The 27,996-nt window shown below is 39.1% G+C and overlaps 2 protein-coding genes and 1 pseudogene across 3 annotated transcripts; 2 read left to right on the forward strand and 1 right to left on the reverse strand.

Annotated features, from left to right (window-relative positions):
• The first annotated feature begins 233 nt into the window (after nucleotides 1–233).
• On the forward strand, nucleotides 234–4,205 carry LOC103978114 (subtilisin-like protease SBT3.10). Its single transcript, XM_065177531.1, has 9 exons — nucleotides 234–462; nucleotides 560–657; nucleotides 886–1,047; nucleotides 1,128–1,738; nucleotides 1,821–1,882; nucleotides 1,982–2,242; nucleotides 2,278–2,401; nucleotides 3,241–3,412; nucleotides 3,488–4,205. The coding sequence occupies exons 1-9, from the start codon at nucleotides 236–238 to the stop codon at nucleotides 4,066–4,068; spliced, it is 2,298 nt and encodes a 765-aa protein (XP_065033603.1). The 5' UTR covers nucleotides 234–235; the 3' UTR covers nucleotides 4,069–4,205.
• A 1,830-nt stretch (nucleotides 4,206–6,035) lies between these two features.
• Nucleotides 6,036–15,720, reverse strand: LOC135666030 (transketolase, chloroplastic-like; annotated as a pseudogene).
• An 8,675-nt stretch (nucleotides 15,721–24,395) lies between these two features.
• LOC135666026 (subtilisin-like protease SBT3.5) lies at nucleotides 24,396–27,996 on the forward strand. 2 transcript variants are annotated; one of them, XM_065177522.1, is made up of 10 exons: nucleotides 24,396–24,504; nucleotides 24,579–24,673; nucleotides 24,765–24,862; nucleotides 25,475–25,636; nucleotides 25,699–26,312; nucleotides 26,403–26,464; nucleotides 26,537–26,803; nucleotides 26,886–27,003; nucleotides 27,093–27,264; nucleotides 27,360–27,996. In XM_065177522.1, exons 1-10 carry the CDS (start codon nucleotides 24,406–24,408, stop codon nucleotides 27,905–27,907), a joined length of 2,235 nt encoding a protein of 744 aa, XP_065033594.1. In that variant the 5' UTR covers nucleotides 24,396–24,405; the 3' UTR covers nucleotides 27,908–27,996. The 2 variants fall into 2 exon arrangements, with proteins under 2 accessions (XP_065033594.1, XP_065033595.1); XM_065177523.1 differs by lacking the exon at nucleotides 24,396–24,504 and having other exon boundaries at nucleotides 24,590–24,673; nucleotides 24,743–24,862.

Below are 27,996 nucleotides of genomic sequence, written 5' to 3' on the forward strand. Positions count from 1 at the left end.
AGTCATCAATTTCCAGATCTACAGTAAAACATATTATAATCATGTCTACATGTGTATGTAACGGGTAATTAACGGAGCCCCAAAGATTACCTTACAACTGTGCCCGTAATTTTATTATTCTTGTTTGACTTTGACCTGTGGGTTCCTATCACGTGGCACCCCCATCACCTTAGTCTTTAGCTTGGTAGCTTATAATAGCGCCCACGGTTCGAATGCTGCCGCTCCATAGCCGATGATGGCCTCCCTTCCAATTCTATCCTCCATGTCTCTGGGAATCTTTCTTCTCATTTGGAGCTACTTCCAATGGGTAACACTCGGAGATAACCCATCAACCAAGGCGAGTGTCTCTGTGCCCTCTTCTACTGCGAAGCTGTACATTGTGTATCTTGGAGAAAGACAAGACGAAGATCCACAGCTTGTGACTGCTTCCCACCATGATATGCTGTCTTCCGTACTGGGGAGGTATATGTTCTCCGTCACGCTTCGCCGCCCTTCCTATTCTCTAAGCTTTCCTTTGTGCGCTAAGGTTGGTTGGTCGGTGCACTTTGTGTCGTTTCAGCAAGGAAAAGGCTCGCGATTCAATTGTTTACAGCTACAAACATTGCTTCTCGGGCTTTGCGGCCACGCTCACGCCATCTCAAGCACACCAAATTTCAGGTCCTTAGCATGCATTCTCGCAGCAAATCATAAGAGCTAGATAATAACTTTTAGTATTATGGGTAACCTTGAAATCGAGATCATGAAGCATTGATAACAAGCTTTCAAAATCTTCTATTATTGGCCATTGAGATATGATCTATCGGTAGAGAAAAAAGCAAAGCACTAATCTGTATGATATGCATAGTTACAGTAATAATTCCATTTGTACTGTCGTTTTGGTGTTAGAATTGGCGGAGGTGATCAGTGTCAGTCCAAGCCGCACTTTTCCTCTGCATACCACACGAAGCTGGGACTACCTCGGCCTACGGTCTGGCCATCAGCAACCCACAGGACTACTTGAGAAAGGCAAGGAAGGCGATGGCATCATCATCGGAGTTGTCGACACAGGTAATTAAGCATCATCTGATCAGTACTGATCGCCTAATTATATATCATTGAGCATGCCAATGGGAGTTTTTCTTTCATAGGCATCTGGCCGGAATCGAGAAGCTTCAACGACGACGGTTATGGCCCCGTCCCATCCCGTTGGAAAGGAAAGTGTGAAGTAGGTCAAAACTTCACCGTCAACCACTGCAACCGCAAGATCATCGGTGCAAGATACTACAGTAAAGACGTCGACCCGTCTGAGGTCGCGCGAGACTACGACTCCCCCCGTGACGCCAATGGCCATGGAACACACACCGCTTCCACCGCAGCAGGTTCTCTGGTAAGCGATGTAAACTTCCACGGTCTCGGTGCCAGTACAGCAAGAGGAGGCGCTCCTCGTGCGCGGCTAGCAATCTACAAGGTGTGCTGGGGATCAGGAATATGCGGGGAAGCCGACGTACTACAAGCCATAGATGACGCGGTGGATAACGGGGTGGACATCTTGTCACTGTCGATCGGTGGGTATGGTTATTTTCCGGCGTCACTAGGCGCGGTAAGGAAGGGGATAACGGTGGTCTTCTCTGGGGGCAACGATGGCCCGGTTCCTCAAACAATCAACAACGCGGTGCCATGGGTCATCACGGTGGCTGCCAGCACTATCGATCGCTCTTTTCCGACCGACATAATCCTTGGAAACCGACGAACTCTGGTGGTACGTATGAGCCCGTGTATCTTTTTCCAGACATCGATCAACTTGAAACTTATAATCTTCATCAAATTGTTCTTAACTGCAGGGCCAATCTATGTGCTACGCGTCCAGTGATCCAGGAGACAAAGTTCTTGTAGCTTTTGACAGGTAACGACTACCGATTACTGTTGTCTTCTTTGCCTTGGATCTCTTTTCACACGTCTAAGAAGAGGGCAAACAGTAACGTGTACATGTAATCCGTTGTAGTTGCTCAGTGGTGCCTCAATATCTCACGCAATTAGCAGACAAGATTGTGCTATGCTTTGATCGTGCATTTGCTGCCGCCGTCGATGCTGCCGGTGAGACCTCCCAGTTGCTAGCGAGATTGTCGCAAGCCGGAGCAAGGGGAGCTATTATTGCACGATTCCCGCGCAGCATCCTCCCAGACTGCAGCGGCATTACATGCGTCCTCGTGGATTATGATGTAGGCGGACAGATAGCCAACTATGCCAACGTGGAAACTACAAGGTCTGTTTCCTTGATTGCCTTGGATAGATTGACAGTGGGAGAATCCCCGTGGCGCATGTGAGCCCTGCATCCAACATCGTCGGGAGCCAAGTGATGTCGCCGAGGGTGGCAGCTTTCTCCGCAAGAGGGCCGCATACAAGCTATCCGGACTTAGTGAAGGTATGTACGCAGCTATAGTTGTCTCTGTTCATGATAATTATGAAGTCTCCTATAATATATTGCAAAACGGACCCCTTCCACCGACGGGGATATAAACAGGAATAACCTTTGTATAGGAACAAATATTAGAAACCCAAAATACGCAGCGGAATAAAATGGAAACACAATCAAACAGAACACCAAGATATACGTGGAAAACCCCTTCAATGTGAAGGGTAAAAATCACTGGGCAAACTAGAGATAATTCACTATAAGAATAATGAATGTACAAATCTCAATCTCTTGTCCAAAACCCTAGCAACAACCACAAGAGAATAATTGAGATACAAGGATCACATCACTGCACACAATATCTAAAACCTCCCAAGTAATCACAGCCTACTGTAGATTTGATCTAACCTAAGATGAGAACACTGCTAGATGATTGAGAACAGTTTCTCTGCGCTGTCCTTGTCTTCTTCCCTTTCTTTCTCTTTCTTTTCTGCCTTGTTCTCCTTCTTCTCTTTGGAATCTCGTGGCTCACAAGATCTGCCTCGTTGCTGCCTTTTTATAGCCTTAATCTGTAAAACGCAGCCATCACACCCCCTAATCTTAATTAGGATTAGGTTAAGAGGGGGTGTGGGCTGTGGGCTGATAAAGCTCACATGGGCTGAATATGGGCCATCAGCCCAATACCCACATCTAAAACTTTGAGAAGTAAAATCATCCTCTGCTTGAAAGTAATGATAAAACCAACTATAAATCCTCTGATAAGCACAAGAAGCTGTTGAGGGTCGATCGTAGCTCCACTGGAAAATGGAAAAACAGAGCACTGAGCTCATCCTTTACCTTCTCCTCAGCCTGACATCACAGCTCCGGGAGTCAATATCTTGGCGGCAGTGAGAGATGGGTATCAATTTATGTCAGGAACTTCAATGGCTTGCCCTCATGTATCTGGAATTGCAGCTCTTCTCAAAGCAGTGCATCCCGATTGGTCTCCAGCTGCCATCAAATCAGCACTTGTCACCACCGGTGGGTAGATATATCTTTTATCCGCTCATTTGCCATCGTTGACTCTGACATATGTATGTATGCCTCCGTCTCAAGCATATACAACCGACGAACGCGGCTTCCCAGTAGAAGCGGAAGCGATTCCTCGGAAGCTGGCCGATGCTTTCGACTATGGCGGAGGTCACATCGATCCTAATAAAGCCGCAGATCCTGGACTTGTTTATGATATCCATCCGGATGATTACTGCAACTACTTCCCGTGCACAAACCGTGCCTTGAGTCTGCCCTCGGACGACGTTCCCGGCCTCGGGACATCCGGAGTGGATAACAAACGTATGTATGACCTGAACCTGCCCTCCATCTCCATTCCCGACCTGAAGGAGACACCTGTGACGGTCGGGAGGACCGTTACTAATGTGGGCGACAAGAAATCCAAGTACAAGGCAGTAGTGCATTCTCCACCAGGTGTTAACATGGTTGTGGAGCCGTCCGTTCTGGAGTTCAAGGCTTCGACGCAGAAGCTTCCCTTTAAGGTGACCTTCAGGTCGCTTCACAAGGTGCAAGGTGGCTTCACTTTCGGAAGCTTGACTTGGGTGGATGATGGTGGGAAGCACACCGTCAGGATTCCGATCGCGGTTCGGGTGATCATCGTAGATTCCTTTTCTGACACCTCCTAGAGTCCAAGTTATAAGCTCTGGCCTGAGCATTCGAGACATGAAGTAATAATGGAGCCGAGTTATATGTTGCTGTAGCAGTAAGTTCAATGTTAAGATCTCTCGAGGAATAAAAGGATATCTGTTTCGTTGCTCGTGCGTATGATGATGAGCATAAATCATCATAAATTTATTATTAAGTTCAGTGTCAATCAAAATTTATCATAAATAAATATTTTATTAAAATAAATATTTTTTATTCATTTAATATATACTTTTCATGTATTTCAATTCATAACGGAGCTAACAATATTTTTAAAATATAAAATATAAATAAATATATTTCATAATAAAAATATAAATATTGCTAATGAGCATAAATCATTGTAGTACTATCATTAACTTTTCATAAATGAGCATAAATATAACTAAGGGTTTGTAAATATAAATATTGTATAATTATATATGTTTGAACATAATTCGTGGTAGTATGAATAGCATATTATTTAATTATCTAAAAACGTCATGATTCATCCATCTATAATTCATAACACAAATCTAATTAATGAGATTACAAGAGAATTTAAAATCATACCTAATATAGTTTTGTTAGACTTATCGAATCCATTTGGTATCAAAACAGAAACTCGATAATTCCTCTTATTTTTCTTCTTTTTTGTTTTCTCCTTTCTTTCAATTCTCTCACTGTTCTCTCTCCTGCTTGCACGTATCCCTTTCTTTTTTTTTATTTCCCTTCTCATCCTCTGTTTCTTCTATCTCACACCCCATCCTGGATTGCTTTTTTTTCTCTCATCTTCCTCTCCTTCTATTCTTCTTCTTCTCCCCTTTTTTTTTCTTCTTCTTTCTTCCCCGACTCTGTTCTCACCGATGCCTCCCTGTCTTCTCTCTTTCTCTTCCTCTTCTCTCTCTCCTTTCTCCCTTTCTCTTTCTATTCCTTCCCTCCCTTTCACTCTTCTCCGATCCCCTCTCTGTTTCTTTCTCTCCCACACGCTCCCGTACCACCGCAGCCTCTGTTTTACCCGATCGAGAGAGAGAGAGACAGAGTGCGAGAGGCGGTGGGAAGCTATGGGGTGTTAAACCAACTAACCAACCAACGCCGCCGCTGCCGTGTTTTGCAATTTAAGGTCCTCAGAAAAAATTAGGGATTTAGAAAAAGACTATCCAAGGAGGTGCTTATGCCGACATGATTGTGCACGCTTGCAATAGCACTTCCATAAAATGCTTTATGGAGGATTCAGACAAATGTTTTAATGCAGCAGAGCAAATCTCCAACTAGATGTGTTCTATTATATCATGACAAAGGACCTTACGGGTCTGGCTGGAAACTTAGCATAGCAAAATCCCAGACTAGACATTCTATTATATTAACTAAACTTCAGCTAACAATGATATATGCAAGTTTTTATATTTTAAATAACAATACATATACTAAACTTAAATTCAAAGAGAGAAATATAAATGAAGCTCGTCGATACACAAGATCACCTCCACCATTAACTTCTATTTCCATAAGAACTATGTTAACTTATCAACGATATCACTTAGGTTTGACAACTTGATCCACAAGCAAGATTCCTCGACCTTTTAACATCATGTCCTCAGTCTACAGAAATTGTTCGGCAGATATATCTTGCATGCAACAACATATAACAGATCAACCAAGGAATCTCTAAACAAAGGATGCGATTTCAACCCTACACTCGAGGTTTTCCTTTGAACAAAAAGATGCCTCGTGAATGTTATGGGAACCCGACGGCATGACCTCAAAAGAATCCGGAAGATGAGAGTAAAACGGACTAGTTAATCCAAACAAATTCCCGAAACAGTATTCGACATTCAAATAATTAATACAAATTACGGTTTGTTCCACAACTAAATGCAGTCATTCATTAAAGAAGAAAACTCCATCAACTATGAGAAAGGAAAAGCTCAAGGACATATGAAAATTTTATTGCAGGTTGAAGGCAAGGTTCCTTTGCCCTAGAGAATTCTCCAACTGACACTGAAATCTAAATTCTCCTTGTGATCACTGACAGAGCTTACCTCACAGAGATTTGGCTGCTGCAACAATACTCTCTGCTGTTATGCCAAACTCCTTGTATTTTCTCCCAGCAGGAGCACTTGCTCCAAACCGGTCAATCCCGATCGCCTTGCCTTTGCTTCCGACATACTTCTCCCATCCAAGCGTGACCCCTGCTTCGATACTAATCCTTGCAGTGACAGCAGCGAGGAAGACACTCTCCTTGTATTCGTCTGGTTGCTCATCCAACAACTCCCAGCAAACAAGAGATACCACACGTACTGTTTTGCCCTCCTTCCTTAGCTCATCTGCGGCCTTCGCTGCAGTCTCCAATTCTGAACCAGTGCCGATCAAAATCACATATGGTTTGTTACCAGTAGAATTATCAGAAATGGTATATCTTCCCTTCTCAACATCTTCAATTGATGTTCCTGGAAGTTGAGGAAGCTTCTGTCGTGAGAGAGCAAGGACTGACGGTCTCTTCCTGTTGAGCACCGCAACCTTGTAGGCCCCAGCAGTCTCGTTCCCATCAGCATGCCTGAGCATCAGAATGTTGGGCATGGCTCGGAAGCTTATCAAATTCTCAATTGGCTGATGGGTAGGGCCATCTTCCCCAAGACCAATTGAATCATGTGTCATCACATAAATGACTCCTGCCCCATGTTAGAAATAAAATTGAAGGAAGTTGTTCTTGAGTTTGAAATAATACTTCTTATTTATACATGTTAGAAGGAAAAAAATTTCTCAATGAGGATTTTTCTTAATAGATTTACGATATTTCCTCATGTAATTGAGGAGATCTTAGCTGTTGTTAAGACTATTATCAAGAGAGATCCACTAGTTGATCAGTCGTATATATTTGAGAAACACGTAGTTGATATCTGACAACTTGTTCTCATACGAAGTGAAAGTCGATGACCATGTATTTCATGCGTGAGTGGAATACTGGATTGACGCATAGGTAAGTGGCTCCGACATTATTACAGTATATTGTAGGAGTAGAGGTAAGGTTGATGTTAAGTTTCTTGAGTAGATTCGTAACCCAATTGAGTTCTGCAACAACGGTTACTATGGCATGGTATTTAGCTTCAGTTGTAGAACGTGTAATTGTCTTTTGCTTCTTAAAACTCCAACTAATTGGATTAGGTCTAAGGAAGATGATATACCCCAACATGGATGTTCTGTCATCAAAATTCTCTACCCAATCAGCATCAACAAAAGTATGGAGATGAAGGGGAGAGTGTTTGCTGAAAAAGAGGCAATGATTGAGAGTCCCGTAAAGATATCACAAAATTCATTTGATTACAGACCAATGCATAGTAGATAGTCAATGTATGAATTGAGATAATTTATTGACCACAAATAAGATATCTCGACTGGTAAGAGATAAGTATTGTAAGGAGCCAAGGACTTGTTGGTATTAAGTTGAGTCTATAGTAGGGCTTCCATCACATAGTTTGAGTGACTCTCTAGTAGACAAAAGTATTGTAATTGCTTTTATAGTACTTGAGGACTGGAGTGAGCATACGATTAATGAGATAGATGACAGCTTGAAATGCTATAGTCCAAAAGGTTGTTGGTATAGAGGCTTGGTGTAGGAGTGTGAGACCAGTTTCAACTATATGTCGATATTTGCATTCAGTAGAGCCAACGAGTTGAGGAGTATGTGAGGGTGACTTGAGGTGTTGTATACCACAAGTAGAGAGGCAGGATGTGAGAGATTGATATTCGCCTTCACCATCGGAGTAAATAATTTTAATTTTAGACTAAAAGAAGTTCTTTACCAATCTTCGAAAGTTGGTAAAGATTGTTGAAGCTTCAGATTTATGGTAAAGAGGGTATAACCATGTGTACTTGATAAAATAATCTACAAAAATAACATAAAATCTGAACTTGTCAAAGGAAGTGATTGGAGCATGGCTCCAAACATCATTGTAAATAACCTCAAAAGGTTTAGAGCAGGATATGAAGGATCTTCCGAAGGGAAGTCTATAACTTTTATTGCTTAAACAAGTATCACAATGAGTTATAATATTATTGGTTTTAAACGTAGAAAGAGAATAGTATGAAAGTATTTTTTGTTGGATAAAGGATGAGGGAAGATCAAGACGACGATACCACACATCAGTTGGAGCTACGACAGAAGAGTAGGTAGTGGAATGAGTGATTCGAGAAACTAACGACCACTCATAAATATTATCCTTACTTTGATATCAGACCAAGGACACCCATGCTTAAATTCTTGACAAGGCCGAGATCCTTATGGCAACTCTCATCTCTCGTATAGTCGGTGAAAACAAAGAAAGTAGCACAGTAAGGGAGAAGACCAGGGCTGTGAAGGGCAATGCCGTTGCAGATGGCACCCATCCCATGTTCTTTAACCCCGAAACGAACATTCCGTTCATCAGGTGTGCCCTTTTAGAAGTTACCAAACATCTTCAACAATGTCATGTTGGAGGATGCAGGGTGTACTTTTGCAAGTGCATTCAGGTTCTGCTGCGATAAATTTCTAGTTGCATCTGCAGGACTTTCAGGAGTATACGTTTGGAAAAGAAGCAAAGAAGTTATTTTCTAGTGTAATCCATCTCACAACGTAAATTTAACTATAATAACAGATATTGTAAGAAGAACGGAAGGTGAAGGGTCAATCGAGGAGGTGGTCACCGGAAGTGCTTTCTCCCATCTGGTAGGCAATTCTTCTGATATGATAGCTTTCAGCTCTGCAGCATCCTCCTTGTACTTCTCTTCGTACTCCGCAAATCTGGCATTCCACTCAGCTTCAAGAGCAGCACCTTAAGGGACATGGCTCTTCATAGAAAGGTTCATATGGCCATTCGAGACTTTTCCTAGTTGCATCAACTTCCTTGTTACCCAATGCACTTTCATGTACGCTGTATGTGTTTGCCTTGTTTGGTGATTCATATCCAATGGTCGTAGTGACATGGAAGAATTCAGTATTTCATCAAAATTCTGATACTCCGAAAGCAAATGCAAATCAGTTGATCATGTCCTTGATAATAGGAATATAAAAAGAAATAACTTTTGTATATGAACAAATATTAGCAGGTTATGCAGCGGAATTAAATTGAACAATAATCAAATAGAACATCAAGATATACGCAGAAAACCCCTTCAATGTGAAAAGTAAAACTCATGAGGCAAACTAGAGATAATTTACTATAAGAATAATGAATATATAAATCTCAATCTCGTGTTGAAAACCCTAGCAACAATCACAAGAGAATAACTAGGAATAACTAGGATACATGGATCACGTCACTGTGCATAATATCTAAATCCTTCCTAATTCTTCTTAAGTAATCACAGTAAGAATCTACTATAGATTTGATCTAATATGAGATGAAAACATTGCTAGATAATTGAGAACAATCTATCTGTGTTGTCCTTATCTTCTTCTCTTTTTTTCTCTTCTTTTTCTGCCTCTTTTTATAACCACCACACCCCCCCCAATATAAATTAGGGTTAGGTTAAGAGGGGGTGAGCTATGGGCTGATAAAGCTCACCTTGGGCTGAATATGGCTTGTCAGCCCAACAACCTCCCCCTTCAACCCATAAGGGAGGCTATCCCAAGACTTCTCAATGTGAAGCCTTGCCGACCAACTGTCGGCATATCTCCTGTCTTTATTTTGGTAAGGTCTTTGTCAACATGTCTGCTCCGTTGTCATCTGTGTGAATTTTCTGAAGCTGCAACTACTTCTCTTTAAATACATTTCAAATACAGTGATATCTGATATTTATATGCTTTGATTTGGAATGAAACATTAGATTCTTACACAAATGAATGACACTTTGGCTGTCACAATACATCACATAGTTTTCCTGTTTTAGCCCAGATTCTTGTAAGAATTCTTTCATCCATAACATTTCTTTACATACCTCTGTAGCAGCAATATATTATGCCTTTGTGGTGGAGAGAGCAATACACCTTTGCAACTTGGATTGTTATGACATAGCTCTCCCTGCAAAAGTAAATACATAACCTGATGTGGACTTCCTCGTATCTATATCTCTTGCCATATCTATATCTATATAACTTGTCAACACAAGTGGTCTATCTCCAAAGCTTAAACAAACCTTAGAGCTTCCTCTGAGATATCTAAAAATCCACTTCACTACTATCCAGTGTTGTTTGACTAGATTTGTAAGAAATCTGCTAGTAATACTAACTGCACATACGATGTTCGGCCTCATATATACTATTGCATATATTAAACTTCTAACTGGTGAAGCATAAGGAACCTTTTGTATTTTCTTCTTCTCCTCATCACTTGACGGATTTTGTTCTGAGCACAACTTGAAGTGACCTGCAAGTGGAGAACTAACTGGTTTTGCATTATTTATACTGAATCTTTCCAATACCTTCTCGATGTATTTCTCTTGTGATAATCAAATCTTCTTATTTTTCCTGTCACGAAAAATTTGCATATCCAGTATTTGCTTTGTTGGCCCCATGTCTTTCATTATAAAAACTTACTTAGTTCCTTCTTTAACCTATCAATTGTAGACATATCTTTTCCAAGATAAGCATGTCATCAACATAAAGTAAGAGAATAATAAAATTCTCACCAAACTATTTGATGTACACATAATGATCTGAAGTCATTCTTTTGTATCTATTTTCTGTCATAAATGAATCAAACTTTCTATACCACTGTCTTAGAGTTTGTTTTAGCCCATACAAACTCTTCTTCAACTTATAAACAAAGTTCTATTTACCTTTGACTTTGAAGCCTTCTGGTTGCTCTATATAAATTTTCTCCTCCAAGTCACCATGAAGGAAAGCTGTCTTCACATCTAACTGTTCAACCTCCAAGTCCTGGCTAGCAGCAATATCAAGAGCAACACGAATAAAAGATATTTTAACAAAAGGAGAAAATCTCTTCAAAGTCAATACCTTTCTTTTGACCAAAGTCTTTTACAACCAATCTAGATTTGTACTTTAGTTGAGAATAATATTCTTGAGTCTTCAACCTAAAAACCCACTTGTTCTTTAAAACCTTCATTTCATTTGGTAGTAGTACCAAATCATTAGTGTAGTTTTTCTGAAAGAGCATTCATCTCTTCCTGCATAGTAACTAACAACTTCTCTTTTTGCTCAATTTCAACTGCTTCCTGGTAACTCTCTGGTTTACCTGCATCAATAAGCATCATATACATATCTGTAGAGCATCTTATGGAAGGTTGACGTTGTCTATAAGATCTTCTCAACTGAGGTTCTGCGGGAAGTTGCTCTCCAACTTCTTCTTGCTTAATATGTCCTACTGGTAAATCAACATCAAGCTCTACACTATCTTCCTACACATCTCCCCCATCGCCCTGATATACTAGAGGAGTAACTGGATCATAATATGCTAATCCTTCTGCAGAAGTCTTGGCCGGTGTCTTCTTCTTTAAATTTTCAAAGGTATGATCCTCAAAGAAGACTACATCTATGCTTCTGAACACCTTCTGCTTTTTTGGATCCCAAAGCCTGTAACCAAACTGATCATGAGTAACCAAGAAAAATATATTCTTTAGTCTTACCATCCAACTTGGACCTCTCATTATCTATAATGGAATATATGCAAATGCACGATAATCAAACACTCTCAAATGCTTGTAGAAAACATCTTTCCCTAACCATGCATGCCTTGTAATGTCACCATCTAGGGCTGTACATGGTGACAAGTTGATCACATCAACTGCAGTCCTCAAAGCCTTATCCTCAAACCTTTTGGGTAGGTTGGCCTGTGAAAGCATACATCTAATCTTTTCTATGATGGTGCGGTTCATCCTCTCTGTAATTGCATTATGCTGAGGTGTACCAGGAACTGTCATCTCATGTTGGATCCCATGTGACCTGTAATAATCATTAGATAATCCTGTATACTCACCACCATTATATGATCTTATACATTTCAATTGCCTCTCTGTCTCCTTTTCAACCATGACATGAAACTCTTTGAAGACATTAATAATATGATCTTTGGTCTTCAAAGCATAGGTCCAAACTTTCCTAAAAAAATTATCTATAAAAGTGACAAAATAAAGTGCACCACTTATACTAGAAACATCAACAACAGATCCACCAGGAGTTTTTGTCCTCAAAGGATCACATACATCAGTATAAACATGGTCTAAGACATGTATTTTTCTAAACATAGCAGGACTAGCAAATGAAACTCTGTGTTATTTACCAGCCAAACAATCAATACAAAGGTTCAAATGTGTACCTCTGAGATCTGGCAATACCTCTCTCTTGGAAAGAGCTTGCAGCCCCTTCTCGCTCATGTGTCCCAGTCGCCTATACCATAACTCTATGCTGAAGTCTTTCTCTGTACCATTTAACTACTCACCATAAGCTTTAGCTTGCAACCTATACAAAGTATGATATTTCTTTCCACTAGCCACAAAAAAAGAATCCTTACTGAGCTTCTATTACCCTTTGTGAAATCTGCTTTCATAGTTTTCATCATCTAGTCTTTCAATTGAAATTAAATTCAGTCTTAAGTCAACCACATGTCTCACATCCTTAAGCACCAACTTGCAGCCAAGGTTGGTCTTTATATGGATGTCACCTATACCAATGATGTCTGTCGTGCCATAGTTGTCCATCTTGACAACACCAAAATTTTCAAACCTATATGTAGCAAAAAACTCCCTCCGTGATGTAGTATGATAAGAAGCACCTATATCAATCACCCACTCAAGATCCTGACACATAAGAAAAAATATCATCAAAAGAAGACAAAATCAAATAATCACCACCCTGCACTATAATTATAATATTATCTTTTAACTCTATAGACTTCACTTCTTTTCTATTTTTCTTGCTGTTGCTTACATCGGTTATTGTAATATCCTTTCTCACCATAGTTATAGTAAACAATATCTTTTCTTGATCTTGACTTGCTCCTACTCATACGTGAACTGCTTCTAGACTTTGACCGTCCTTTGTTCTCTGAGATAAGTGCTTGTGAATCATTATGAGATGTTGCTGAATTCTTTCTTCTCAACTCCTTATTCCACAAATTGTTTGTTACTTAACTCATGGTGACAACACCATCTGACGTAGAATTACTAAGGGAAACCACTAGTGTCTCCTAACTTTCTAGTAATGAACTGAGAAGTAACAATACCTGCAACTCATCATCAAGAGACATTTTCATAGAGAATAACTGGTTAGTAATACTCTGCATTTCATTCAAATGCTTAATAATAGAAGCACATTCTCTAAATTTTAGGTTTACAAGTTTTCTGATCAAGAAAGCTTTTTTACCAACTGTTTTTCTTTCATAGAGACCTTCCAATTTTTTCCAAAGAGAATATGCAGAACTTTTAGTAGAAACATGGTGAAAGATACTATCATCAAGCCTTTATCGAATAAACCCAACTGTTTTTCAATCTAACCTCTTCTACTCATCATCTATCATAGTTGTGGATTTTGCACTATCCCCCTACAAAGGTCCATATAAATCTTTGCAATACAAAAGATATTCCATTTTTGATTTCCATATTATCTAATTATTTCCATTTAAACTAATCATGCGAGAAACATTACTGGCCTCCATGTTCAAACACAAAAATTAAATCACCACAACCCTACTCTGATATGAGTTGATGGGATATAAAAAGAAAATAACTTTTATATATAAACAAATACTAGCAGGCTATAATATGCAGTGGAATTAAATAGAACCATAATAAAATAGAACACCAAGATATACGTGGAAAACCCCTTCAATGTGAAAGGTAAAAATCATGTGACAAACTAGAGATAATCCATTATAAGAATAATGAATATACAAATCTCAATCGCTTACCCAAAACCCTAACAACAATCACAAGAGAATGACTGTGATACAAAGATCACGTCACTGTGCACAATATCTAAATCCTCCATAATTTTTTTTCAAGTAATCACAATAAGAGTCTACTATATATTTGATCTAACCTGACATGAAAGTACTGCTAGATGATTGAAATAATATCTCATTGTTGTCCTTATCTTCTTCCCTTCCTTTCTCTTTCTTTTCTATCTCTTTTTATAGCCATCATACCCCCTAATATAAATTAGAATTAAATTAAAAGAAGATAAACTATGGACTAATAAAATTCTAATATGAACTGCTAGCCCAACACTTTGATGCCCAAAACGCAATTCTGAAAACAAGAGTCGGTTTGTCTTTCACTGCCTTTGCTTCCATAATGGCAGCACGAATATCATCATACCCGGTGTTTCCATTCTTCACCCAGATGGTATGCCACCCAAGAGCCTCAAAACGATCAATAACATTTCTGTAAATGCAATCTGTGTCACCATCAATGGAGATGTGGTTGTCAACGTCAAAAGCGATAAGTTTCCCTAGACCCCAGTGCCCAGCGAGAGAACAAGCTTCGTTTGCGATGCCCTCCATTTGGCAACCATCCCCAAACATCACATATCTACACCATCAAAATCAAGCTAGTCTTATGCACAAAATGCAGCGCACAAATATGAGGAAGATAGAATTGGGTAATCGTTACGTGTAATGGTCAATAATCTCATTGTCCGGCTTATTGAAACGGGCAGCTAGGTGTCGCTCAGCGAGTGCCAAACCAACAGCATTAGCAACACCTTGACCGAGCGGACCTGCAACATTTTGTGACAATTAATTGAATCGTAAAATGATATAGAATCGAACCAGTAGTGACTTCAATTCCTGGTGTCTCGAAGTTCTCAGGATGACCAAGGAGTTTTGCTTCCCCATTGACGGAATTGCTTCGAGTCTTCCATCTAAAATCAGATTACAATCATCGAAACTACTTCAATCTGATACAAATCAAAGCATGACCACTGAAACCACTGAACACTGAGCTCTCATTCACATAATCAAGGTGATGAAATGCAAGATTTCAATTATATCTAGGAAGCTGCATCCCATGAAGTGGAGTGCACTAATATCAGCTTTTCACGACAGGCCATTGCTAAATAGATTGGTTAACATAGAGATGCCTGAATGAACCGTTCAAATGAGAAGTTCTCCCACTTTAGAAACTCTATAACTCCAACAAAATAAACATAGATATCCCCACGATTAAGAACAAAGAAAAAGTTAGATGGACCACCATATCTATCAAATTCTCTTCTTGTTAGGCTGAGAAATATGTCAAGAAGCAGAAGACTTCGCGATAGAATAGATCAAGAAATTTAAGATTTAGCCACGCAAAAGCGGCCAAACAGAACTTCTCATAAACCACAGATAAGATCAAAGTATATGGGTAAAAGAAGAAGAAGAACGATCCAAATCTCTGAAGATAAAGATGACAAAAGTAAGATCGCCATCAAGCTCCCAATATTCTTGGTAATATCATCGTCGAATCTGGAAATAACTCTCGGGACAGATCGAAGGCCGTACCTTGACGCTATCGTAGCCAGCAAGATGGAGCAGGGCGTATTGGAGCATGCATCCATGGCCGGCGGAGAGCACAAACCGGTCGCGGTTGAACCAGTAGGGGTTCTCGGGGTTGTACTTCATGACCTCGTCGTACACTATGTGGCCCATGGGCGCGCACCAAATGGGGAGGCCCGGGTGGCCTGAGTTGGCCTTCTCGACGGCGTCGATGGCGAGGAACCGCATGGTGTTGACGGACTTCTCCACAAGGGCATCCGTGGCGGCGGCCTCGAGGGTCTCCACCGAGGCGAACCTGGCAGGCGCAGCGCGGCGAGAGGAGCAGGGCTTCGGCCGTCGGCGAGAGGTAACGACTGCCGATTACTGTTGTCCTCTTTGCCTTGTATCGCTTTTCACACGTCGAAGAAGAGGGCAAACAGTAACGGGAAAATGTAATCCGTTGTAGTTGATCAGTGGTGCCTCAATATCTCACGCTCTTAGCAGACAAGATTGTGTTATGTTTTGATCGCGCATTTGCTGCCGCCGTCGCTGCTGCCGGTGAGACCTCCCAGTTGCTAGCGGGATTGACGTAAGCCGGAGTAAGGGGAGCTATTATTACACGATTCCCGCGCAGCATCCTCCCAGACTGCAGCGGCATCGCATGCGTCCTCGTGGATTATGATGTAGGCGCACAGATAGCCAACTATGCCAAGGTGGAAACTGCAAGGTCTGTTTCCTTGATTTCCATTCTGATCCCCAACAACACCTTGCAGTTAATTTGGGAATCTGACCACGGATAGATTGACAGTGGGAGAATCCCCAACGGTGCATCTGAACCGTACATCCAACTTCTATTGGGTTTAGCCCATATGTGGGCTTGCACTTTGAGTTCAAATTTAATTTATTAAAAAAAAACATGTAGAGACGTTCGGGCAGCGCACTGTGGCGGCGCTGAGAAAAAAAAATGAGGTTAAAGTTTTGAAAAATCCTTACAAGTTCTATAATTTTAATAATATCGATCTATAGTTTATTCTCTTTAAGACGCTTTCATACTATATTAACTTTATGAGATTTAAAATTTTTCTTTTATAAAATCTATATATGGTAAAAATGATATGTTATGATTGAGCCAAGATATATATTATTGATGTTATTGTGATCATCTGATTATTATAATAAAAATTCATTATAAATCTATTATCATTATTAGTGATAGTAAAAGTTTGAAGTAAATTATGGTTTATGATTTTTTCCGCATTGGGTTTTTTACGTAAAAATTTTAGTGTCTCATTGTGTGATTGATTTATTGTTCTACTGTTTATGCCGCTCTGGTTAATATTTACTTTTGATAACAAATTAGTATTTTGATGAGGAACCCGTTTTGATACATAAATTAGAGCTCTATGTTGTTTAGTGCTAGTTCTTCTTGTGTGACTGCAATGAAAGAGTCAAACTATATGATTAAAATTAAATTGAACTCAACAAATTATTTCACTTGAAGGCATATGATGTTAGATTTGCTATATTGTAAAGATTTGTATAAGTTTATCAAAATTAAAGAAAAATCTTATATTATAGAAGATAAGTAATAAAAGATTTAACATAGAAAAACTATTACCTATATTAGAAGATGGATGGATATAAATTTGCATGAGCATATTTCTGATAAAACTAGAGTTGATATTGTTTGACAAATGTTAGAAAATCTCATTGCGAAAAAGATAGTGGGAAATAGATTTTCTCTCCTCAGAAAGCTTGTCAATTTGAAGTATAAAAATGATGGTAATATTATCAAGCACATAAGTTTGTTTCAGAGTATTGCAAACAAGCTAGTTGCTATGAAAATGAATATAGATGATAAGATGCAAGGATTGTTACTTCTCAGCTTTTTACCGAAAAGTTAGAAAACTTATGTGGTGACAATTTATAACTCTACGCTAGAGGGGATTTTAATTATAGATATAGATAAAAATAGTTTACTAAATAAAAATATCATAAGAAAATAATATGGAGAATCTTCTTTTAATGTACTTGTTATTGAAAAATAATAAAGACAAAGAAGTCATAATAGAAATATACATGGTTATTTAGGAAGATCCAGTCTAGAAGAGATATCAAATGTTTTCATTGTAATAGGTCAAGTCACATGAAAAAAGAGTATATGTTTTAGAATCAAGAACATAATAAAAGGTAGAAAATTAAGAAAAAGACTAATACAGTTGTTGTTGAAGGTAATATCATTATTGTTTATGATGACGGTTGTGCCAGTCTTGTAACTTAGGATAGTAATTAAGTAATTGACTCTATTACTTTGTTTTATGCTATTTCTCATAGTGATTTCTTCAGATCTTTGCTTGGAGACTAGTATTGAGAGCAAATTGATACTAAAAGATGTCAGACTTATTTCAGATATTCGTCTTAACTTGATATCTACAAGCATACATAATAATGAGGGATTTACACTTTTTTTTTTGGAAAGCAAATGAAAATTCACTAAAGGTTCTCTAATTGTAGTAAGAGTAAAGAAGCTAAACTCTTTTTATATCTTGGAAGCTAAGTTACACAAAGAAGAGATTAATGCAATTCAAAAGGGTAAAAGTATAGATCTTTGATATAAGAGGCTTGGTCATATTGGTGAGAAGGGACTTCAAACTCTTGTTAAAAAAATGGGTCTTATTAGAGTTGCAAAATACATCTCTTAAAATTTGTGATTATTGCTTAGTTGGAAAAACACATAGAGTTGTCTTTCATATATATTCATTATCTAGAAGATCAAGTATTATTGATTTAATTTACACTAGTGTCTATACTATGCAAAATTAGAACTCTTGGATATATTCTTTATTTTGTTACTTTCATTGATAACCATTCTAGAAAAAATTAGGTTTTTGTTTTAAAATCTAAAGACCAGGTACTCGATGTTTTTTAATATCAATATTGAAAGAAAAACTAATAGAAAGTTAAAGTGTATTCGAACAGATAATGATGGCGAGTACAAGGGTTCTTTTGAGAATTATTATAGATTCCATAGTATCGGGCTTAAGAAAATAGTTTCTAAATCTCCTTAGTAAAACAGTGTGGTAGAAAGGATGAACAAAACTATTAAAGAAATGATTAGGTGTATGTTTTCCCATAGCAAGTTACTAAAGTCATTTTAGGGGGAGGCTATGAGAACTACAATTAACTTAATAAATTTTTATCCATCAGTTCCTTTGAAAGATAATATTTTAAAAAGAGTATAGAAAGGAAAAGATATATCTTTTAATCACTTAAGAGTCTTTGGTAAAACATTTATTCATATTCCTAAAGATGAGAGGTTTAAGTTTGATAATAAGGTAAAAGCATGTATTTTCTTGGGGTATGATTATGAAGAGTTTGGGTACAGATTATGGGATTTAATGAATAAGAAGATTATTAAAAGCAAAGATGTTGTGTTTCTTAAAGACCAATTGTTTGATGATGATGATAATGTTGAGAAGCAAAAAACCTCTATCTATATTCCTTGGAGTTTAGGTTAATTCCTTCATTTGTAGTTTATGATGGTCATGAGAGAGATGAACAAAAAGATTATGATGAGAATGCCAATGATGATGCTCTTACAATTGATGATGTTGAAGTAACTAAATAAGCACCTCCACCTATAGTTGAGATTCCATTGAGAAGATTCACAAGAGAACTACAACCATATACTAGATATCCTTCACATGAGTATGTTATATTTACTAATGGGAGAGAGCCAAAAACTTATCAAGAAGCTATTTTACATTAGCATAAGAATGAGTGGGTTAAACCCGTGCAAGAAGAAATGAGATCCTTGCTTTAGAATCACACCTATGACTTAATAAAGTTACCTAAAGAGAAGAAAGCTCTTAAGAACAAATAAATTTACAAATTGAAGACTAAAAATAATAGCTCACAATAAAAATACAAGATGAAAGGATTCAGTCAAAAGAAATGTATTGACTTTGAAAAGATTTTTTCTCATGTGATGAAAATGTCTTCTATCTGAGTTTTTCTTGGTTTTGTTGCCCACTTGAATTTAGTAGTTTAGCAACTTGATATGAAAATAGCATTTTTTCATGGTGACTTAGAAGAAAAAAATTTATATAGAGTAATCAGAAGGTTTCAAAGTTAAGAGAAAAGAAAATATAGTATGCAAGCTTATAAAAAACTTATATGGATTCAAACAAGTACTCAGACAATGGTACAAGAAGTTTGATTCCTTTATAATGAGTCAAGAGTACAATAGAACCACATCTGATCATTGTGTATTTACAAAGAAGTTTTCAGATAATGATTTCATTATTCTCCTACTATATATTGATGAGACTGATTGTTGGTCATGATGCTGATAAAATTAAGAAGCTTAAAAGAAAGCTAAGTAAGTCTTTTACTATGAAAGATTAAAGATCGGTAAAATAAATACTTGATATGAAGATTTTTCATGATAGGAAGAAAGGGACGATTTGACTATCTCAAGAGACATACATTGAAGAGGTTCTTAAAATATTCAATATGAGTAAAACCAATACAGTTTGTTCTCCACTTGTAGGTTATTTCAAACTTAGTTCGAAACATTATCCTATAAGTGAGAAAGAAAAAGAAAAATGTCTAGAGTGCCTTACTCATCTGTAGTAGATAGTTTAATGTATATTATAGTTTGTACTATGTCAAGTATAGCTCATGCAATTAAAGTTGTCAGTCGATTTCTTTCTAATCCTGGTAAGGAACATTGGACAACAATGAAATGAATATTAAGATATCTAAGAGATTCTTTCAGGTTGTGTTTATATTTTGGCAATGGTGAACCTGTGCTAGAAGGGTACATAGATATATACATGGCAAGTGATACTGATTCCAAAAAGTCCACTTCAGGATTTTTGATGACGTTTGCAAGGGGAGCAATCTCTTGGCAGTCTAAGTTATAGAATTGTGTTATTCTATTAACCATAGAAGTAGAATATCTAATAATTACTGAAGTATATAAGGAAGTTTTATGGATGAAAAATTTTCTATAAAAATTGGGCTTTAAATATGAAAGATATACTATTTACTATGACCGTCAGAGTGTCATTCATCTCTCCAAGAATTTAACATATTATTCTAGATCCAAGCATATTGATGTTAGATATCACTGGATTTGTGATGTGAAAAAGATGCATACTAATGAGAATAGATCATATATGTTGACAAAGTCTTTGCCTAAAAAGAAGTTTGAAATATATAGGTGAAGAGCGGGCTTAGTACAACTCACCATATGAGTTGGAGGGGAAGAGTTATTGGGTCCGGTCCATAAGTAGGCGTAGACTAGATCATTTGGACATTGAACTCAAATTTGATTTATTAAAAAAAAGAAAAATAAAAACTATGGAGATGTGCATAGCGAGAGCAGCGAACAGGCATGCATGCAGCGAACAGTGGCCGTGCTGAGAAAAGGAGAGAAAAGAAATAAAAAATTAAGGTTTTGGGGAGCTTTTGTTAGATCAAACGGTTAAATTTTATTGATTTTGGGAAAAATCTTTGCAATAAATTCTACAATATTAACGGTATAGATCTATAGTTTATCCTCTCTAAGATATTTTTCTACTATATCTATTTTATGAGATCTAAAATTTTTCTTTTATGAAATATGTTCTTCATATTTTATGATTTTTTGATTATTCTGAAAAAAAAATTATTATAAACCTATTAATATTATTGATGATAGTAAAAATTTAAAATGAACTATGGTCTCGTCACATTAGATTTTTCACCTAAAAATTATACCGTAAAACAATTATTCCGTAAAAATTATTCATCGGGAGCCAAGTATGCAGCAATAGTTGTCAGGAACCCATTGCGGACGGTGGCAGCTTTCTCCGCAAGAGGGCCGAGTACAGACCATCCGGACATAGGGAAGGTATGCATGCAGCTGTAGTTGTGTCTCTGTTCATGATAATTATGAAGTCTCCTATGATAGATTGCAAAACGGACCCCTCCCATATCTCAAACTTTGAGAAGCTAAATCATCATCTGCTTGAAAGCAATGATAAAACCAACCATAAATCCTCTGATAAGCACAAGACGCTGCCGAGGGTCGATCGTAGCTCCACTGGAAAATGGAAAAACAGAGCACTGAGCTCATCCTTTACCTTCTCCTCAGCCTGACATCACAGCTCCGGGAGTCAATGTCTTGGCGGCAGTGAGAGATGGGTATCAATCTATGTCGGGAACTTCATTGGCTAGTCCTATGTATCTGGAATTGCAGCTGTTCTCAAAGTAGTGCATCCCGATTGGTCTCCGGCTGCCATCAAATCAGCACTTGTCACCACCGGTGAGTAGGTGTATCTTTTATCCGCTCATTTGCCAACTCTGACATATGTATGTATGCCTCCGTCTCAAGCATATACAATCAACGAACGCAGAAGCGATTCCACGGAAGCTGGCCGATCCCTTCGACTATGGCGGAGGGCATATCGATCCTAACCGAGCAATGGATCCTGGACTTATTTATGATATCGATCCAAATGATTACGTCAACTTCTTTCGCTACACAAACCGTGCATCGAACAGTACTAGTGGCCAAAATCACTTGAAGCTGCCCTCAGGCGCCATTCCTGACCTCAGGAAATCTGGAGTGGGTAACAGCCGTACATATGATCTGAATCTTCCCTCCATCTCCATTCCCGACCTGAAAGAAACGCCTGTGAAAGTGCGAAGAACCGTCACTAATGTGGGCGACACGCCTGGCCGTAGTGCAGTCTCCAGCCGGTGTTAAGATGGAAGTGCAGCCATCTGTTCTACACTTCAGGGCTTCCGGCGAGAAGCTTAACTTTGAGGTGACGTTCACGCCGCTTCACAAGGTGCAAGGAGGCTTCACGTTCGGAAGCTTGACTTGGGTTCATCGACGTGGGAAGAATTCGGTACGAATTCCTATCGCAGTTCGGGTCATCATTCGTGATTTCTTCTCCGACACCTCCTAAGATTTAATCCCATTGTTTGCCACTGCTTACGCATTCAAGACAGGAAATAATGTTATGTTGGATACATGAAATAAACCTTTTCACATAATAGTAAGTACATATACGTAGCATTTAGGAAAACATTTGGGTGTATCTGGAATCATTTGAAAACCAAGTGATAATGTCTATCCTATTATGGATAAATTTCATGTTAATGGGAGGAATCCATACAATACATCTCTCTATTTTGATTGTCTTAAGTGAAAATTTGGTTATGTAAATTGGAGCTGGAGTCCGAGCTAATCTTCTTCCTCTTCCATATTTGTCTTTTGATTATGTTAGGATGATTGAATCCAAAATACATCTAATCCTATAAATATATTGGGGGTGTATTTGATAAAACTCCTCTAATACTTAAGTTAGTTTGACAATTGATGCATTTACAATACGCTAAGAGTGATAAGTCAAAAGTACTAAAAGAATGTTACTCTTTTTTTAGGAATCCATATGATAGAGCTTTTTATAACGTAAATTTTGGATCATTATACTCGCGAACATGAATTGATGTTGGATATGTATATTCTTTAATCTAGGTAAAATTGTTTTGCATCAAATCCAAAAAATATATACTAGACACGATAGAGTCATTAACATTTAGAGATCATGACTACATCTTTCATACTTGATGGAAGTGGCATCGATGTGTCATCCTTCTGACATCGATATGTGGGTACTTCCAGATGTCTATCACATGACTATAAGTGGCATCAATGTGTCATCCTTGAGATATCCGTCATTTAGTTCTAAAGTATAAATCACTTGATTATAAGGTGTCAGAATCATCTTTTTTTAGGTATTGATTATTTTATTATATCACATTGATCTCTCAATTATATCGACATGATTGATTTGATAAAGTTGGCTAAGGTGACTTTAGATGTGAAGAAAAGGTATTGGCATAACAATGATTGAACATTTTATCGTCCATCAAATACTAAAAAAGAATGACCCAGGACATCACGTAGGATGTAGGAACAATCTTGATTTTTTTTTTTTTCGGATAAGGATAATAAGAAACAATAATTGTATAAGGAACTGCTGCAAATAAAAATCCACGCAATAGCATTTGGCGTGAAGACTTCAAGTTTTGGGTTTGGACTCTCTTGAATCTTTGGTGTCTTAACGTTTTATGTAAAGTATATTACTTTATGGGTGAGTGAATGGCCGACATTAGAAAGTTGGACGTCGACATGGATGGAAAGAAATATCACGTTAACAGTGGATGCTTTTTTTTATCATCTTCTTTTCATGACATCAATTGGTGGCTACTCCATCAAATGAGAATCGAAGCCACGTCCGATGTAACCAATGAGAACAATAAGCCATGGATCTGAATGCCCCTGTTTGAGTCTTCAAATTGCAAATTAATATACGGAGGTATATATTTCTTATAGGTGAATATATATATATATATATATATATGCAGTAAATATTTTCCTACAAGATATAAAAAAATATTAGAGATCCTCTAACATTCGTTGGCTGACATAAGTTTCTGATAGATGAATGACTCTTAACATTGATTATTATTATATAATTAAAAATAGGTTATATAAGCACGATTCAAAGTTAGGATCTTATAATGATCTATTAAAATTTTACCCAACTAAACTGACAAGTGAGTGACGTCTCATTTAGAGCCATTTGATTCATTGTCCTTTTTGCACCTATGGCATAGTAGATTATTTTTCATTCCAAATTAGGATAAATTCGGATATGAAAGATACCGGTGATGTGTGTTGCACGACTAATATGATATATTTCCCTTATCATATAATAAAATAATATCCATTTATTTTCATTAGTCTTTCATGTCAACAAAGTTATCCTTGGCTTAATTCATCACAAACAAGCTATCATTGACCATCACCACCATCGGTCATGTGGCCTCATAGGCTTATAAGTAGCGCCATTGCAGCAACGCTTCTCCTCCACAGCCACATGCAAGATGGGTTACCAGCATCTTCTATCCTCTATGCTTCTACTTCTCATCCTTTCAAGCTTCATCCAAATGGCAGCACTTGGACATACACCATCATCGACCAAGGTCCATGAGCGTCTCTCTATCATCTTAACATTTGATGTCCACGGACTAACATCTCAACGGTCTCTTCTGTGTAGCTTCTGTACATAGTGTACATGGGAGAGAGGCAACACGAAGATCCAGACCTCGTGACTACGTCGCACCATCATATGCTGTCTTCCGTACTGGGGAGGTATGCATTTTTTGCACCATATATAGTTTGTGTTCGTTTCATCTTTCTGTCATATATGCTCGATTACAGGTTATTCTAATTGGTGATTCAGCAAGGAGGAAGCCGTGAGTTCAATTGTCTACAGCTATAAACATGGCTTCTCGGGCTTTGCAGCCATGCTTACAGAATCTCAAGCAGACAAAATTGCAGGTTCTTCCTTCTTCAATTTCAGGCCTATTTTACCAGTGACAATGGAAGCAAGTTCTAATATGATTAACAGTACAACTGATGAGAACAATCCAAAAGATGCATGCAAGCATATATCTGAAATTTGAAGGGACGATATTGATCCAGATAAATCAGTATGTGAAAATAAAATCTCAATCACAATAGTTTTGTGCTTAATTACGGGAGATCAAAAGATAGATATACTCCTGAGAGTCGGCTCTTGTGTCGAGGCCACTAAAACAAAAAATTGGAAGACTTTATCTCGACCTTTCATGTGACTTCATGGTATTAATCTAAATTAAGCCCTTGATTCCATGTTGAGTAATAATTTTATAGTTTGTGATCACCTTAGAATCATGATAAGAAAGTAGGATTAAGGTGGGCCTTTGAACGCTTCTTTTTAGCTAAACGTCGGGTCATTATCAACCTCTTGAATCGACAGGCTGCTTAAGATAAGGTTGGTGTATCGAGATGAGAGAGAGAGAGAGAATCCATCACCTGTTTAGTATATTATATCATATTTATACGTATAAATAATCCTTAACTAAGATGAGTAAGCAACTTGATCATATCGCCCTTTTCTTTTCCGGTTAGAAATGCCGGAAGTGATCAGTGTCAATCCAAGCCGCAGCTTTCCACTGCTTACTACGCGAAGCTGGGACTACCTTGATCTTGGTTTTGAACAACCCCAAACCACAGGACTACTTGCAAGAGGCAACTTCGGCGATGGGATCATCATCGGCGTCGTCGACACAGGCAAGCAATCATTACCTTATCGTCATTGAGCTTGCCCGGTCCTACAAAATTTTCTTATATAGGCATTTGGCCGGAATCGAGAAGCTTCGACGACCATGGTTACGGCCCCGTCCCATCCCGTTGGAAAGGAACGTGTGAAGTAGGTCAAAACTTCACCGTCAACCACTGCAACCGCAAGATCATCGGTGCAAGATGGTACGCCGGAGGCGTCGACCCTTCCCTCATCGAAGGAGGCTACCAGTCTCCCCGGGATTCCGAGGGCCACGGAACGCACACGGCTTCCACAGCAGCAGGCTCGTTGGTGAGTGATGCGAGCTTCCATGGTCTGGGCGCCGGCACAGCGAGAGGAGGAGCTCCTCGTGCCCGGCTAGCAATCTACAAGGTATGCTGGGCAGAAGCAGGGTGTCGCGACGCTGCTGTGCTGAAGGCGATAGATGATGCTATCCATGATGGTGTGGACATCTTATCACTCTCACTTGGGCGCTTACTTCACCCAATCTTTCCTTCCATACATGCGGTAGCAAAGGGGATAACTGTGATCTTCTCTGGAGGCAATGATGGTCCCGTCACCCAGACCATTGCTAATGACCTGCCGTGGGCGATCACGGTGGCAGCCAGCACCATTGATCGCTCGTTTCCTACCCTCCTAACCCTCGGAGACAACCGAACCGTGGTGGTGCGAACGTGTAGTTTTCACATACAACTAATACATTTGAAATTTTGCATCTACTTATATTGAATTAATTGTTCATGGTTGCCGCGGCAGGGACAATCCATCCTCTATGAATCCACCGAGGGAGGATTCGAAGAGCTAGCAGATGGTGGGAGGTAACTATAATTCGATTGAATGTTCTTAAAGAAAAGAGTACCTAGTAATGTGCATTTGATCTATTGTTGCAGTTGCTCGCGCGACGGTCTGAATTCGAGTGATGTAGTCGGAAAGATTGTGCTCTGTTACCAGCTTGCCATCGCCTCAAGCTCACCACCCAAGCGACACTTTCCACGGGCTGCTTATAATGTTCAGGAAGCAGGAGGGAAGGGCATTATCTTTGCACAGTACTCCGCCAACATCCTCGACTTCATCGACGTTATTTGCAACGGCACCGTATGCGTCTTTGTTGATTACGAGATCGGCAAACAAATAACAGATTATGTAACGAATACAAGGTCTGCTCAACTCGAGTTCATTTTTCCTAAACAGATCAGAATTTTCTTTTCGGGAATAGTAACCACGAAAGGAAATTGGCAGATCCCCCCTGGTGAAGGTGAGCCTAACGCAGGATATGGTCGGGAGTGGAGTAATGTCGCCCAGGGTCGCAGCTTTCTCGTCGAGAGGGCCGAGTATATTGTTCCCAGATCTAGTCAAGGCCGGTGCAATTTCTATTATCTACTAGAAGCTCACATGTTTGGTTCTTTTCGATGAACTGGTGTGCTCACCATCACTGCCTTTGGACAGCCCGATATCACAGCTCCCGGAGTCCTTATCCTGGCCGCAGTGAAAGATTCCTATAAGTTTGAGTCTGGAACATCGATGTCTTGTCCCCATGTCTCTGGCGTAGCAGCTCTTCTTAAAGCAGCACATCCCCAGTGGTCTCCTGCTGCCATCAAATCAGCACTCGTCACAACTGGTACGTGGATTTACCATCCTGCTTCTGCATCGTTCCGTAGTTCTTCTCTGTCTGCTTTCCTGATGTTAAAGGAGCATGACAACCTCTGTTTTAAGCTCATACGGCCAATGCATACGGCTTCCCCATAGAAGCAGAGGGAGTTCCTCGAAAGCACGCTGATCCTTTCGACTTTGGCGGCGGTCACATCGATCCTAACAAAGCCGTTGATCCCGGGCTTATTTATGACGTCGATCCCGAAGACTACTTCAAGTTCTTCAACTGCACTTACGGTCCGTCGACCACTTGTGACTTGGTGGACAGTCGGCTGTATCACCTGAATCTGCCCTCCATCTCCATTCCCGACCTGAAGAAGACACCACTAACGGTGCGGAGAACCGTGACCAATGTGGGGGACACGGATTCCATTTACAGGGCAATGGGGGAGTCTCCTCCGGGTGTCAACATGGTGGTCGAGCCTTCTCTTCTTCAATTCAATGCTTCCACGACGACGCACACCTTTGCGGTGACGTTCACGCCGCTTCAGATGGTGCAAGGGGACTTCAACTTCGGAAGCTTGACTTGGATTGATGATGGGAAGCACGCAGTAAGAATTCCTATCGCAGTTCGAGTGATCATTCATGATTCCTTCTCTGATACCTCCTAAGTCTTGTGGAGGTATCCGCTCTACGTCGGGTACTATCGCAATCAATGTTGAAGTCGTATGGGGAATAAAAATTAACGTGTTACGCTGCT

Source organism: Musa acuminata, unplaced genomic scaffold (assembly GCF_036884655.1).
Source record: "Musa acuminata AAA Group cultivar baxijiao unplaced genomic scaffold, Cavendish_Baxijiao_AAA HiC_scaffold_1063, whole genome shotgun sequence".
Taxonomy (NCBI): domain Eukaryota; kingdom Viridiplantae; phylum Streptophyta; class Magnoliopsida; order Zingiberales; family Musaceae; genus Musa; species Musa acuminata.